At 40.5% G+C, this 15,238-nt stretch overlaps 1 protein-coding gene across 2 annotated transcripts; it reads left to right on the plus strand.

Annotated features, from left to right (window-relative positions):
* The first annotated feature begins 1,575 nt into the window (after positions 1 to 1,575).
* LOC115666843 (disease resistance protein RUN1-like) lies at positions 1,576 to 14,027 on the plus strand. 2 transcript variants are annotated; one of them, XM_056320279.1, is made up of 7 exons: positions 1,576 to 2,404; positions 3,838 to 4,930; positions 7,796 to 8,107; positions 8,210 to 9,436; positions 12,896 to 13,018; positions 13,114 to 13,249; positions 13,954 to 14,027. In XM_056320279.1, exons 1-4 carry the CDS (start codon positions 1,671 to 1,673, stop codon positions 9,383 to 9,385), a joined length of 3,315 nt encoding a protein of 1,104 aa, XP_056176254.1. In that variant the 5' UTR covers positions 1,576 to 1,670; the 3' UTR covers positions 9,386 to 9,436; positions 12,896 to 13,018; positions 13,114 to 13,249; positions 13,954 to 14,027. The 2 variants fall into 2 exon arrangements, with proteins under 2 accessions (XP_056176254.1, XP_056176255.1); XM_056320280.1 differs by lacking the exon at positions 13,114 to 13,249.
* The last annotated feature ends 1,211 nt before the right edge of the window (positions 14,028 to 15,238 follow it).

Raw genomic sequence — 15,238 nt, forward strand, 5'->3', positions numbered from 1 at the left:
AAAAATAGCATTGACAATTCTTTTAGCTTGCATTGTTACAAGTGGATATCAGAATAATCTTCTTTCTATGGTAAAATGAAGTAATTAATGCATTGCATTTTTAACACTTCACTTAATTCTTGATGCAAATCATTTGACTGGAGTTGATTCAATGTCTGAAGAGCATTGTTTTATTGAATAACTAAGAAAAAACGCATCGAATGGTATCTAAATGGATAGACTCACTATTGAACATACAAATTGCTTCTTATCTTGCACCAACCAAGTTGAATAACAATATTAATATGCTTAGATATAATTTGAGTGGTAAGTAAAACCTACTTCACATATTTATAAAAGATAGCTCTCCCTCATCATTTAATAGGAATAGATCTGTATTAAATGAATTATTGGATGAGAATAATATGCTTAGGTATATTTTGGGCAATAAGTAAAACCCATTTAACATTTTTGTTAACGTAGCTACTCCTTGTTATTTAAGAGGTATGGCATGCATTTATGTTTAAGTATTATATAAAGTTATATTTAATCTACATGAACTAAGACTGCACGTTTCAGCTCCATTGAATAAAATAAATATTTGAATCAACACACATTACAAATTATAACTGTTTAAGGATGATTGCAATAGCTAAACTAAACCAAGCAAAACAAATTTGCTGGAAAAAATTGAAAATTTTGATTTATTAGTTTGGCTTTGGGTTGATTAAGAAATTGCGAAATCAATATATTTGATTAAATGATTAATCGCTACTTCACAATTAAGTAGAGAGAAGAGTGGTGGTCTCATTCAAAATAACAAATGGACAGAAACTTGATAGAGAAGAGCGCGGTGGCCTCAAGCTAAGCACGGACTGGTCAAGGGAGGTCCCAAACTCTATGTCCATTTCCAAATCTGTCCTGAACAATGGCAAGCACCTTGGGGACGAGGTCAAGGGAGGAGCAGTTTCCATCTTGAAAAGGGAGCAAAGAAGACAAGAAAATCTGGGCATATCAAGCCATAGGAATCTTGGCCAAGTGGGGAGGGAGATTTTTAAGCATAGAATCATTGCCAAAGGCAAAGAGAGCTCGAAAAAGGAAAAGGATAGAGCTTTTCTTCACGGCCAAGAAAGGGAGAAATACAGAGAGAGAGAGAGAGAGAGAGGCGGGGCTAATGGTCGGCAAGCAAAAGAGAGAGGAAACTTTAATAAAGAAGAAGAAGAAGAATTCTGAGAAGTGGTGGGCAAAAGAAAAGAAAAGAATAAGGAGGTGTGAAGAGAAAAAAAAACAGAGAAGGAAAAGATGAGACTCCTTCGACTGTAAGTTTGTTTCATTCGCTTTCGGAGCATCTACGTTTCCTCCAAGTTCGCTTTTCCTTTTGCACTCTAATTTCCAGGAGTTTTACTCCTCACAGTTAAATGTCTCCGTCATTTCAATTTCTAAGCCAAAAATGAAATCAAGAGCTTAAATATATTTAACAAAACATACCTTTTCTGATGGAAAATAAATTAACGAAAGAAAAAGGAAAGTTTATTGGTGCGATTGGGGTTGCCCGCTGGTTCCATTATATAAATCAAACCACAGGAGAATGGCAACAAGAAGGCATTTCCTGTTTCCTGAGAGGCATTCTGGCTTTTTTCTCCGTTAGACTTGGAAGCGAAAATCGAGGGCAGAGTCAGAGCAAAGCCACAATGCATCGTCTCATTTTTGGGCATTCTTTCGCCGTGCTTGTGGCACTGATCCTTCTCACCGGGCTCGCGTTCTACTTTCTCAATAAGAAGAAAGCTAGTGTGTGTGGAAATGCAAAAGATGCTGATACTGGCGCATCTGGTTCAATGCTTGCGCTGATAGAAACTGATTCCGATGGATCTAGTTCATCTCCAAAAAAAATTGATAACGTTGCATCTAGTTCGTCTCCGATAGAAACTAACAACGGTGCATCTAGTTCATTGACCACGTCAACTGGAAACTGCTACGAGGTGTTCTTGAGCTTCAGAGGCCCAGATACTCGAAAAAGCTTCACCGATCACCTCTACAATGGGCTCCTCGGTGCCGGAATTGATGTTTTTAGAGACAATGATGAGCTCCACCAAGGCGAAAACATTAGACCAGAGCTTTTGGCAGCCATCACAAAAAGTAAGATCCTCATCCCCATTCTCTCCGAGAATTATGGTACAAGCGGCTGGTGCCTGGACGAACTGGTTCAAATAATGGAGTGCAAGAATAATAACGAGCGCATAGTATTGCCTATATTCTACAAAGTAAAACCAGCTGACGTGCGATATCAAACTGGGAGTTTTGGAGATGCATTTCATGAGCGTGAGAGGCGTTTGCGTGAGAGGTCTTCTTTCGACCCAACGATTTTGGGGAAATGGAAGAAAGCACTCGATGAAGTTAGCACCTTGAAAGGATATGAAGCCGATGGGTAAAATTTTTCACCAAATTCTCTACTTTCTTTTAATATGTGTGGGTGTTTACTGGTTATTATTCTCACTTGCTTCGTTTTCGTTCTTATATATATTTATATAAACAGTAAGATCTTGTTGGCCGTAAGACCATCCTATGCATGAGCTCTATAAGTTATTCTTTTTTTTTTTTTAGTTTTTTGCTTTAATGATATTGACCAATCTAATTATAGATTTTATTGTTGTGATTCCATTCGCTTGGAAGTAAGAGTTTTTGAATGAATTTTTACTCTTATATCCAAAGATTTTGTGACATTGTGCCATTTTTTTTTCATGTTTATAGTGTACTCTATATTAATCTTCATCACAAACTTTTCCAATTACATTATTATTTTAGATTAATAGTACAACTTATTGGTGGTTTTTATTTAAATCTCATAACATCGTATACGGTGCATGGTGATTGTCAAAGCCATAATTCTTTATCTTCCAAAGTTACATTTATTAAATCATTAATGTTGTTGATTAGTTTCTATTAAAATTATTTTTACAAAAGAAATGTTTCATTGGTTATATATGATGATGGTAAATATAAAAAAGGAAAAAAAGATTATTTTTATTATATGTTTGTTTAAATAATTTTCAATGCAGTTTCCTATGTTCAACAAGTAATTTCTATCTCGTGCACCTGCATGTATTGAAGCAATGTTCTTATTTTGGGTAAAAATTATTCTTCTACTTCCCTATAAAATCAATATTAGATCAATTAAAACCAATAAACATAGATACTCAAAAGGAAATAAAGTACAACCTGTTATCATCCCTAGAGTCGATGAAAACTGATAAGAACACCAATCCAGAATGATACTAAATTCACAAGCGAGTAGAAACTTGCAAGTAGGTAGAATTGCGCAAACAAGGAGAAATCCCCTCAATTGCATTCAGGTAGTTCACAATATCACACTCTGAACAACTTTTCGGATTGGTATTACAGGACCTGAAATCCTCTTGCATCAAAAGTTATGACCTGTTTATTGAATGATGGCTGACTCTCATACTAGGTTGGCTTATTGGATTTTTGCTTATTCAAATGCTCTAAAAAATTTTCAAAGTCACGTCAAGATCATCCCTAATATCTTTAATAAACAACAAGTTTAAAATTTGGTTCAAATCCATAATATATACAATATTCAAGATTCATAAGCGATACCCTCAAGTTTTTTTGGCTTAATAAATTGTGTTGGAGTAATAGTGGAATGGGCAACGCCATGTGAAGCAACCACCACCATTTCCCACTTTAATTTTAGCATATATGATAATATATGGGGGTGTGACAAAAACGATTCTTAAAGTTTTTCAATCTATCCCAGATTTATTTATTATTGTGTTCTCAATAGCTAAACGATATAAAATTAACGTTGCCACATATTTGAACTCTTGTCACATTTGACAGGTATGAAGCAGAATTGGTGAAATCGGTTGTCCGGAAAGCATTGAGCGAATTGAAGAAAAAGTTTGAGTTGGTTATTTCTGAGAATTTGGTTGGCATTGATAGTCATGTGAAGAAGGTTATGGAATTTGTGGATGATAAATCTCATGCCACCCTATTTATTGGCATCCACGGAATGGGAGGCATTGGTAAGACTACTCTTGCTAAAGCCATCTACAACAAGCTCTCCAATCAATTTGAGCATTGTAGCTTCATTGCTGATATAAGGGAATCGTGGAAGCGTGGCGTTCATTACTTACAGAATCAGTTAATCTATGATATATTGAAGCAAGAAAATGAAGTTCGTAATGAGGATGAAGGGACTCGGTTCATCTCCTCCAAGTTTAAAGGTAAAAAGGTCCTTGTTCTTCTTGATGATGTGGATATTGTCCTGCAGTTGAAACATTTGGCTGGTAATCGTGATTGGTTTTCTTCGGGAAGTAGGATCATTATTACCACTAGAAACAAGAGTATTCTTGAAGAAGTTGGGGTGGACTACGCCTATGACCATAAGGAAATGGATAGAGATCAATCTTTGATTCTGTTTAGCAAGCATGCGTTTCGAAAGGACTCTCCTCTAAAGAAATTTAAGGACCTCACTCAGGAAGTTGTGTCCATCACCGGAGGACTTCCCTTATCCCTTGAGGTTTTAGGTTCATTATTGTGCGGAAAAAAGCTACCGTTCTGGAGAGGTACAATAGACAAGTTAAAAAAAGTGCCTCCTAAGGAAGTGCGAGAAAAGTTAAGGATAAGTTATGAAGCATTAGACTATGAACAAAAACAAATATTTTTAGATATCGCTTGCTTTTTCATTGGCACTGACAAGAGAATCGCATCCTACATGTGGGAAGCCTGTCGCTTTTTCCCTGATGAGGGAATTGAAGTATTGAGATTCACGTCATTAATAAAAATTGGAGATAATCATGGTCTCCGAATGCATGATCAACTGAGAGATCTTGGTAGGGAAATAGTCCGCGAGGAAAATCAGCGGGAGCCTCAAAACCGTAGCAGGTTATGGGACTTTGAGGAAGTCCATAAAGTGCTAAAGGAAAATAAGGTAACCATTTCGTTCTTTTGCTCACTTAGTCCACGTTCTACTTTTAGAGTAATGTTGGTCCACTACTTAGTGCTTGCTCTAGTGAACAGAGAACCTTCTACTATTATTGCCCTCGAATGTGTTATTGACGTGATTATAAAGTAGGGAGGATGCTCTCTCTTAGTAAGTACAGTAGTATTATCTGAGATTTTTCTTAAAGTGTATATTACGAAATTATCTCCAAGAATGAGATACTTTGAAATGTTTTAGATAATTGATAGGGGTATTCAATGTTGGCAAGATCTTGAATTACGTCTTCGATACATGCGAAAAATAACTTGACTATGTTACTATAAATCGTAACTACTTAGGACATATAAATCATTAATATCTAGATGTTAAAATTAATATTATAGGACTAAGATGTCTGCATTTCTCGTGAAATTTTAGTCATTATTCCATAACGGAGAATGAAAGGGATACTTATTTTATGTAATATTACGTTTGGAATTCCATTTGCCAATATTCATAGGAAAAGGATTGATTTAAGACTTACTGAATAAGATAGGAACAGAAATTCCTTATATATAACATATATGTGTGTATATAACATCAAGCGTATTTTATGCAATCACCATTAGAAAGAGAAATGTTTTATTTTTTTTCTGAATAAAAAGTCCAAGAGATAAATACTGTAAAATTCTATTTTGTATAACTTTTTTTTATTTTTTGTATAATTAAGTTTGTGAGTGTATTTGCATTTGTGAAATTAATCATAATTTTTAAACTAAAAAGGTACATTTAATATAATTATTTCAGTATTTTTGCATGACTCCATTTTGCTTTTCATCCATGATACTATCATAAAAAGAAGCCTAGCCTTTTGCATATGGGACGAAAATAACATTACCTTTCAACCTCATCCTTTTACTCATGTGACAAAAATGACACCTGCCATCAATTCTTCCTATTCTCGCTTTAAATCATCTCGCGTCATCCTACATAGCTCATGGTGCAAATATGCACAATGAACCATGCTAATCATGACCACAAATGACTTCTCTTTTTACGAAAAGCCAGAAATTTCGTAAGAAAGATTATAAATAAAGTTTGTTAACAAGATCATAAAATAAAGCACAACATCTTTTTTGGTGTGGGTTGACATGGCTCATTGTGTACGTTAGCAGAGTGAGGAATGTAGGATACCTATGGCGATTTAACGATGATAATGGATGAAATTTGTAATAGGTGTCGGCTTTGTTCTACAGTTAAATAGTTGGGCTATTTGTATTACGTTTGAAATGTTATGTTATTTTTGTCGTAAATTGCGAAGGTTAGGTCTTTTATCCCAAGTACAAAAAGGTTGGGCCTATTTTCGGGATTTGACCAAACTCTAGCTATCGATTTTTTAAGGTGAAAAAAGTTACACATCACACAAAGAAATCTTGAAGATAGATAGGGTATATTGATATTTTGACAGGGAAGTTTATGGGGAAATGACTAACATGAGTAGATTACTTCTGTTGAAGATTTCTTCCTTTTTTTTTATATAGTTACTCTTTTCTTGGATTACTTTTAGGTGTTGAGATCTGATTCCTTTCCAAATTATTATGTCAATCACCTATGAGTATCCATGAAATCTTGTACAGCATTGTGAATTACAATAACAAATTTTTGGTTCGGAGAAATTGATGTGGAAATCCATGAACTTTCTGTTTTATTTCTTGACTTCTTTATGCATAAGTGATTTTTTTTTCTTGTAAAGCTTACTACACATTTGGTTCTCAGGAAGAACTATTCTATTTCCAATCTATTCCAATAAAGCAATTATTCCTTCATTTTGTTCAAAAATAGATTAGAAATTACTATTCTTTCCCAATCAGGAATAGTTATTCCTGGGGGACCAAGGAAAAGCTATTCCATGTAGGCTTGTAGCCAAGAGTAGCTTCAATTTTCACATTGCAAAAATGCTTTGCACTTTCAACAATTAATTTTTTTAATATACATCAAAGTTATTAGGGTCCGTTTATTATATTTATTATTCTTGAGTTACTCAGTTATTTATGATTATGATTATATCAGATTGTAATCTATAGTTAAACTTAAATTAATGATAAAATAATAAGCTATAGAGAATATTAATATAACTAATAAGTTATTTATGATTATGAATATATCAAAATGTAATCTATTGCTTAACTAAAATTTATGATAAAATAATCATTTGTAGAGAATATTAATATAACTAATATTATTGTCATAGTTATTTATAATTAGAAAATAATTAGTTAACAATATTTCAAGTTACTATTAGTAAAATAATAAGTACGTAATATATTAATATAACTACTATCACAATATTCAGTTTCTTGCAATTAGTTATTACTCCGATGGAAAATAAGAGTATATGTTTTTTTTTATTAATGATGTGAGTAGCACAATCGCGTAATATACACGAAATTAGTATGAAATTACAGAGGGAGAAAAATATATATTTATATTAGAATTGATCAAATCAAAATTTTGGTTTTGCACATTGCAATTTGATCAAATTTCGCGCACTACACGCATGTCCCAACTAGTATGGTAATGAAGCTACAGTACCGGAAAGAAGAAGATTACAACTTGTAAAGTTTTTACTCTATATGAGCCATTACGTCATAATTCTTTTTAAGACCCGAATGCTAATGGCCAAATTTATAATGGAAGTTGACATCCGTTACTTTGTTGGCCTTTATAAATATTGTTTATTGGCGTAAAGAATTGATGTCTTCACATTCCTAGTCTCTTGAACTCATTAATGCACGTCAGTAGCAATATGAACAAATAATATTTAGATTACTTTAGCTGGATATAGCATTAATGGGCGTTGATTCTTGCTTATAGGGAACAGAAAAGATTGAGGCGATTATTCTGAGTAAAGGCAGCTTAGAAGGCTCCGACAAAATGGCTAAACGAGATGGCAACATTTACACAGCAAAACAATTCAAGAATTTGACGAATCTAAGATTCCTTCGTATTGAAGGGGCACATATCAGTGGAGATTTTAAGGACTCAATTGAGGGGTTAAGGTGGCTTCAATGGCAAAAATGTCCCATGAATTTTGAAGTAAAAAATTTTCATGTAACGAAATTAGCTGTACTCGAATTGCAATACTACCTGATGGATGAGAAATGGAAAGGATGGAGTTCTTTCCTGGTAAGAACAAGTCTTTTTTCTTTCTTCATTTTATGCTTTCTTTTGAATCATAATCACTCTAGACTAATCCCTTGACAAACATTATTATTTTTATTTTACCAGATGGCAGAGAGGCTCAAATATCTCAGCCTCGCAGGTTGTGTATTCTTGCGAAATACGATCTTCCTCTCTGCTTTTAAGCATTTGGAGGTTCTCATCCTCAATCGTTGTTGGAAACTGAAGCAGATCGATCCTTCAATTGGAGACATGAAGGCCCTCCTTCGCTTGGATTTGAAGGGGTGTCAGTTCCTTAGAAAGCTTCCAGCAGAAATAGAGTCTCTGGAGAATCTAGAGATTTTGAAGATTTCTGACACCAATATAGAAGAATTACCCAAGGGTATTGGGAGGTTGAGAAAGCTCCGAGAGTTACGCGCTTCACGTTGCATCAAACTGAAAGGGGAATTGCCGGAGAGCATGTGCAATCTTTCTTCCCTACAACGCCTTGATTTTTTTCTCTGCAGACATCTCCAATCGTTGCCGGACAATGTTCCTTCCAGCTTAACAGATTTGGGCGTCACCTGTCGAAGCTGCAAATTGCCCTCACTTTCCCACCTAACCCATCTCAAGCGACTACGAGTTGGTTACTGCCAAGTTCTGAAGTGCATCGAAGTGCTTCCATCAACACTATTGAAGAATTCAGAATGCTCCCAACTAACAGACATTGAAGAATTAGAATTACCACAATCCCTAAACACTCCCTTCGAGTTGGAAATCTTGGACGTTCGGGGCTGTCGATCTATTAAAACAGTGGACGTTTCACAGTTTATCTATCTAAGGACATTATTCGTCTCTGGTTGCGATAATCTAGTTGAAGTTCGAGGTCTTGAACTTGACAAATTGATATATTTGGAAAGCTTGACTGTCTCAGGATGCGATTCAATTGAGAGACTGCTCCTTCCAAAATCCAAGAGCCTGAAGAAATTAGTTGCTCAATTGTGCAAGAAATTAGCCGAAATTCAAGGCCTCGATAGGTTGGAGTTTTTGGAAAGCCTGAATGTCTCTAGGAGCGTTTCAATTAAAAGGCTAGACCTTCCAAAATCCAGGAGGCTGAAGATATTATACGCTGATGAATGCAAAAACTTAGCCGAAATTCAAGGCCTCGATAGGTTGGAGTTTTTGGAAGAACTGAGGATCCGTGGATGCGAGTCACTCAAGACAATTCCAGAATTATCTGGAGTGCGGATTTATCAAAATTACGAGCAAAAGGCAATTGGATATCCATTTCGGTCAGCCGTGTGAGTAATATACTGAAAATGGTCCACATTTTCTAACTAAGGGTACATAAAGCAGGTAAGTTACCTTTGCTCTTTTGAGATCTACCGCCCAATTTTCATTTGTATTTCCTGGTTGACAATGTGACATTCCGAATTTCGGCCCATTTTTGGGATTTATAAAACGTGTAATTCGTCAGTGTGCTTATAGTAAAATCTCGCCTAGGAACTGATCACTCTCGGTTATTGTTTTTAAAATTAAGATTTTGCTAGAATCGCACTCGATCGAATTTGGCCGTTATTTAGAGCCCAAACTTTGGTGTCGAATTTCTCGGAGTTCTGAGACGAATTTAATTGGACGGTGTCGATATTATTGTGGCCAGCCTCGATATTGACCGGGATATATTAAAAGTGAAATTTGGACCAGGTGCGGATTTTGATCAGTGTACCTCCCTCTAGATTTATTGTATTTAGTGTCTTTTTAGCCTTTTCTTTAATTGGAAATTTGGAATTTTCGTGACCCTAGGATCTTGGCTTGCTCACCAAGATCTAATGAGGGCCCTAGGATGAGTCAAAAGAAGGTTTGACTCTCTCTCTCTCTCTCTCTCTCTCTCTCTCTCTCTTTCTCTCGCGCGCGATCGTCCCCTCCCCTGTCAGACCCATCCCTCTCTCCTTCTCTCTCTTCCTTTTTCTTCTTCTTCTTCTTCTTCTTCCTCTCTTCTTCTTCTTCTCTGGTCATCCGCCCGACTGGTTCCGCTTCTGCTTCTGATCGCCCGACCAGTCGCCGCCGACCGCCCCTCGCTGTCCGCCTCGCGCCGCCGTCACCCAACCCAGCCGTGCCGCTGCTCGTCGCTTGCGACTGCTGCTCGCCATCCCTGTAACACCCTGGGGTCTACACTGTGTGATATTGTCCGCTTTGGGCCCATTGACCCTCACGGCTTTAAAACGCGTTACACAGAATAGAGAACCCAAGCCTTATAAACTAGCCCAGGACTCCACCCCTAAGCGATGTGGAACAAGAGACATGCCCCCCTTGCCATCCTAGAAGCCTACCAGGAGCCGCTCCTTGTCCAGGTCCTCTGGCCCCGGCGACCACTCCCCGCCCTTGTCGGACCGGGTCGTTACATTCTCCCTCCTTCGAGCACAGGCGTCTCGCGTGGCCCCACACGCGGTCGGGAGTCGGCTACGATACCATTTGTAACACCCCGGGGTCTACACTGTGTAATATTGTCCGCTTTGGGCCCACTGACCCTCACGGCTTTAAAACGCGTTACACAGAATAGAGAACCCAAGCCTTATAAACTAGCCCAGGACTCCCCCCCTAAGCGATGTGGGACAAGAGACATGCCCCCCCTTGCCATCCTAGAAGCCTGCCAGGAGCCGCTCCTTGTCCAGGCCCTCTGGCCCCGGCGACCACTCCCTGCCCTCGTCGGACCGAGTCATTACAATCCCTGCCCGTCTGTCGCCGGCCCTGCCCGCGCTGCACGCAAGCAGCAGCTCGCCGCTGCGTCCGCAGCGGCCTGCCGTTGCCCAGCCATCCGCCGGCCTGTCCTCCGTCGCCCGGCCACCCACGACGCCGCCGTGTCGCCTCAGGCCGCCGCGCGACCTCCCTTTTCCCTCGGTTTTCTTTCCCGGCGCCTTCCCCTGTTTCGGGCTCCCAGCTTCGCCGCTGCCGCGTGCCACCGTTCCGGCCGCCGCCGCTCAGCCTCTACCACTCAGCCTCTCCCCTCAGCCACCTCCGTCGCCCAACTGCCCCCTCGGCCGCCACCACCCCTCTTTCCCCTGCTTTTTCATTTCTCCCCGACACCTCCCCTGTTTTGAACTCTCCCAGGCGCCGCCTCGTCCAGCCGCCGCGCACCGCCGTTCCGGCCGCCGCCGCTGCTCCGTTCGCCACCACCCAGCCCCCAGTGACCTTGCTCAGCCACTTGCAGCCGCCGTGCTCGCCGGGACAGCCCAACCGCCGCTGTCGTCGCCATTGGCCAGCCGTGGCCGGACGGCCCTTGCCTGTGCCGAGCTCGCCTAGCTCGTTGCCTAGCCAGCCCGAGCGTGCCCAGGCCGTGGCCGGACTGCCCAGGCCGTGGCCGAGTCGCCTGGCCGTGTGCCGAGCCCCGCGCCCTCGCCCGTTATTGTTCATCCGGCCCGTTTTGAGCCCGTGCGGGTTTTTCCCGGGCCAAATTTAGGTAAGTGACTTCCTAAATCCTACCTAGTACTTTGGATATTTTATAGACTTGTCTAGGGTTTAGAACGGTTAAGGCACGGTTTAATTTAATTATATTATTATATAATTGTGTTGGTTGGATTGGAGGAAATTATATGCATGATTTGGGTGTTCGTGTGTGGCCGACTTGAATGTCGGGTTTGTGGGTTGATGTGGCGAATCATGAATTGGATTAAGTTGTGAATATGGATCGTTTGGTGCAATTGGCATGAAATTGATTGAATTGGGTGGCATGTGCATGCCTGTCGATTACAAGCCCGGATTGATCGGAGGGCTACGGACTTGGGACGTGTTGACGGCGGTCCGTGTGAAGGCATGAATGGCCGGTGTGCCAAATGGATGCGGGCTTGAGACGTGTTGATGGTGGCCCGTTAAATGTGTGTTGGACCGGGACGTGTTTACGTCGGTCATTAGAATTGAGCCCGGATTGATCGGAGGGCTACGGACTTGGGACGTGTTGACGGCGGTCCGTGTGAAAGCATGAATGGCCGGTGTGCCAAATGGGCCTGAGGCGCAGTGGCGCGGGCAGTGAGAATGGACCTAAGGCGCAGTGGCGCGGGTCGTGAGAAAGAATTTCGGCCATGCATGCGATTTGAGTGTGATTGAATTGACTGGTTGAGCGTGTAATTGAATTGGCTGGTTGGATGTGTGGTTGAGTTAATTGGATTGATTGAGTGCAAGTGTGGTTGGTGTTTGAGCGATTGTGATATGCTATTGAATTACTATTATTGTATTATCACGTTGTGACTAACGTGTAGAGTTGGCATGGGCTTGATGACGAGGTAAGTACAATGATGCGAATTTTATATGTTATGGGGTAGATTACATGTACGACTTGTCTGGGTACGCATTGGCCTATGTGGGGTATATGGGGTTGCTTATTGAGACTCGTTCTCACGGTTATTACATAACCACTTTCAAATCCGCGACTGTGATCGATTCGGAGATGCCGCCAGAGCACCACAGAGATTGAAGGATAGATCAAATTACCCTGTCTTTTGAGTACCTTGTTGTAGAGGAGATAAGCTTGTCAACCACCGCCCCCTTTTGAAAATTGTGGTTTGAAATTGGTAGCCTGGGTTATCGTTTTGTAATAGTGACTGCTTTATGATGTTATGCAATTATTATTTCGTGCTATCCTTTTGTCATCATGTTCGTTGTCTGGGTTGTTTTATTTCGCTTCCGCTTGCGTAGTTCGTTTGGGTCGGCGACGCGTCCTGGGACGTCGCGTTCAATACGACCGTTGAAGGGGTGTCGCGAGCCGTTGGGGTTCGGGGCGTGACAGACAATGTCATGATTGTATCCTTACTTGGATTCAAGGTATTCGGGGGAGATGTTCATGGAAGTCAATGTGTGCTTTGGCAATGTGATTCTGCTTATCATGCCAGCAACGGAAATAGAAGAAAAGGCTTTCTAAGCGCATCATTTGTCATTAGTTTTCGGGTAGGATCCTTCATCCTATGCAGAAAAATAAAGATTCTCGACGTTTGATTGATTCTGGAATGTTGGAGGTACTGAATAAAAACTGATGTATACAGGTATCTGATAGCATGCCAAAGGTTATCGTATAGGCCGAGAAATGCTAAATGAAGGACCCTATATGGCAGTCCTTCTAATGTGAGGTTTTAGTTTGCTTTGCACTCATCATGCTGTTCGTGACTGCATGTTTCTAAGGTACCCTTACGAGTGAATTTACGGTGCAAAAGGAGCATGTTAACAGGGCATCCCTTAGTATGCGTATGCTACTGACTTGGGATAAAATTTGTCCAATTATTATGATCCACACATTTTACGCTTGCATTCTCTCTGAATCAAATCCGCCTGCAAACTGCATAACGACATAAATGAAACAGGCATCATTGTTCCAAAGAATGCATCTTGATGTTTGTAGAGTTGGTAAAACCATCTGTCGTATGCCTGAACTTTTGAGCCAAGCAAGACATTAACTAGAACGTCTTTTGACATAATCAACTGTACTGTGAAATAATCCCTTATATTGTGCATAAGCTCTTGTTAGTGCATTTACTTGTTGAAAATAAAAACAGAGGAAGCAATTCCATAAGTTTCCTGACGAAACTTTCGGTATCCTATATGCCATTTGAAAACTGTGTTGCATTCATTCAAATGCATGAATAGCACATAATGATGAGGAAAAGAATCATACCATGTCCCACAAAAGCAAGCAACTTGAGTTGAATTCACTATTCTAATTTTGATCAAGGCTTCTGTGGTTGATGATGTTAGATGCCCCATTTGTTGGATCCAAAGCGTTCAAAAAGCATATCGAGTTTGACAAATAGAGATTCGTAAACTTCAGAGTATTATTTGTAGTTCGGTGATCTTAGTTGCTGGATTGATTTCATCTGACTCACTGGCAGGATTCGGTTATCATGCCACTGCTTGATGTAAATGTTGTAATATCCAAGAGAACTTTCGCAAGGCATTTCTAAAAGGAATTGAAATTGTCACGCCCTGAACCCCATCGAGCTCGCGACATCCTTCTTTGGTCGAATTAGTGCGACGTCCCAGGAACGTCGCCGACCCAAATGAACCCATCAGAGTTTAATCACGGCGGAAACAACAAACACCAAGACAATGATTTACCAGGGGTACTAGGGAGAATAAATTGCCAAACCACCAAATCACGAACTATACCTCGGCCCAAGTACAATATCCATTTACAATTTAAACTTATGCCACAATCGCCATTTACAAACCACAAAGCAAAATATGTACATTGAACAACTAAACTGCAAACCACCGATATCACAAAAAGATTAGTAGCCTGGATAAGCACTACACCAAAAATGGAACATTTCCAAAGTCTTCCTCATCTCCAAACTAATCCCTACGCCCTTTAGATGGCGTCCACTCTGACTCACTCTCTTCGGAATCCTCATCCGAATCCTCATCAGGCACATGCTTATCCGACGACTCTGATTTGGCCTCAATCTCGATTGGGTTATCCTACAACATCATGATGAGAGTGCATAACAGCCCCAAAAAGCTGCGACGGCGGCAGAAGATTCATGGCTCGGGCGGGTGCTCTGAAATGGTTTGGTTAAAACAACCATGAGACACTTATTAATAAGTTCACAACCTAAACCTTACATAGGCTACCACGTATTCCAGACAAGTCCAGACACCGAATCAAGCAACACACAAACAACGTCCACACAATCGTACTCACCTGATTCTCAATACACGCAACCTGCACGTTAGACTTACAATAGCACTATTCCACTCACATGCATGTTCTAATGACATTTCATGCATTTGTTCCCGTTTCATCACATCTTTTTCCACAACTCTCGCCAATGACCCGCGTTACAGTACACGCCTCAGGTCCACTGCGACCAACTCATCACAACACTCCAGGGCCCGCGTTACAGTACACGTCTCAGGCTATGTCTCTTGCCCGCGTTACAGTACACGCCTCAGGCTCAACATCCATTCTCCTAGTGCACAACCCGCGTTGAAGTACACGCCTCAGGTTGGCCATGTTTCCAGCACTCCTCGGCCCGCGTTACAGTACACGCCTCAAGTCATGTCTTTTGCCCGCGTTACAGTACACGCCTCAGGTCATGTCTTTTGCCCGCGTTACAGTACACGCCTCAGGCTCAACACCCACCACCTACGGCACAACCCGCGTTGAAGTACACG

The sequence above is a fragment of the Syzygium oleosum genome, unplaced genomic scaffold, assembly GCF_021117445.2.
Source record: "Syzygium oleosum isolate NSW1041296 unplaced genomic scaffold, Sole_v2.1 Sole_v2.20, whole genome shotgun sequence".
NCBI classification, from domain to species: Eukaryota; Viridiplantae; Streptophyta; class Magnoliopsida; order Myrtales; family Myrtaceae; genus Syzygium; species Syzygium oleosum.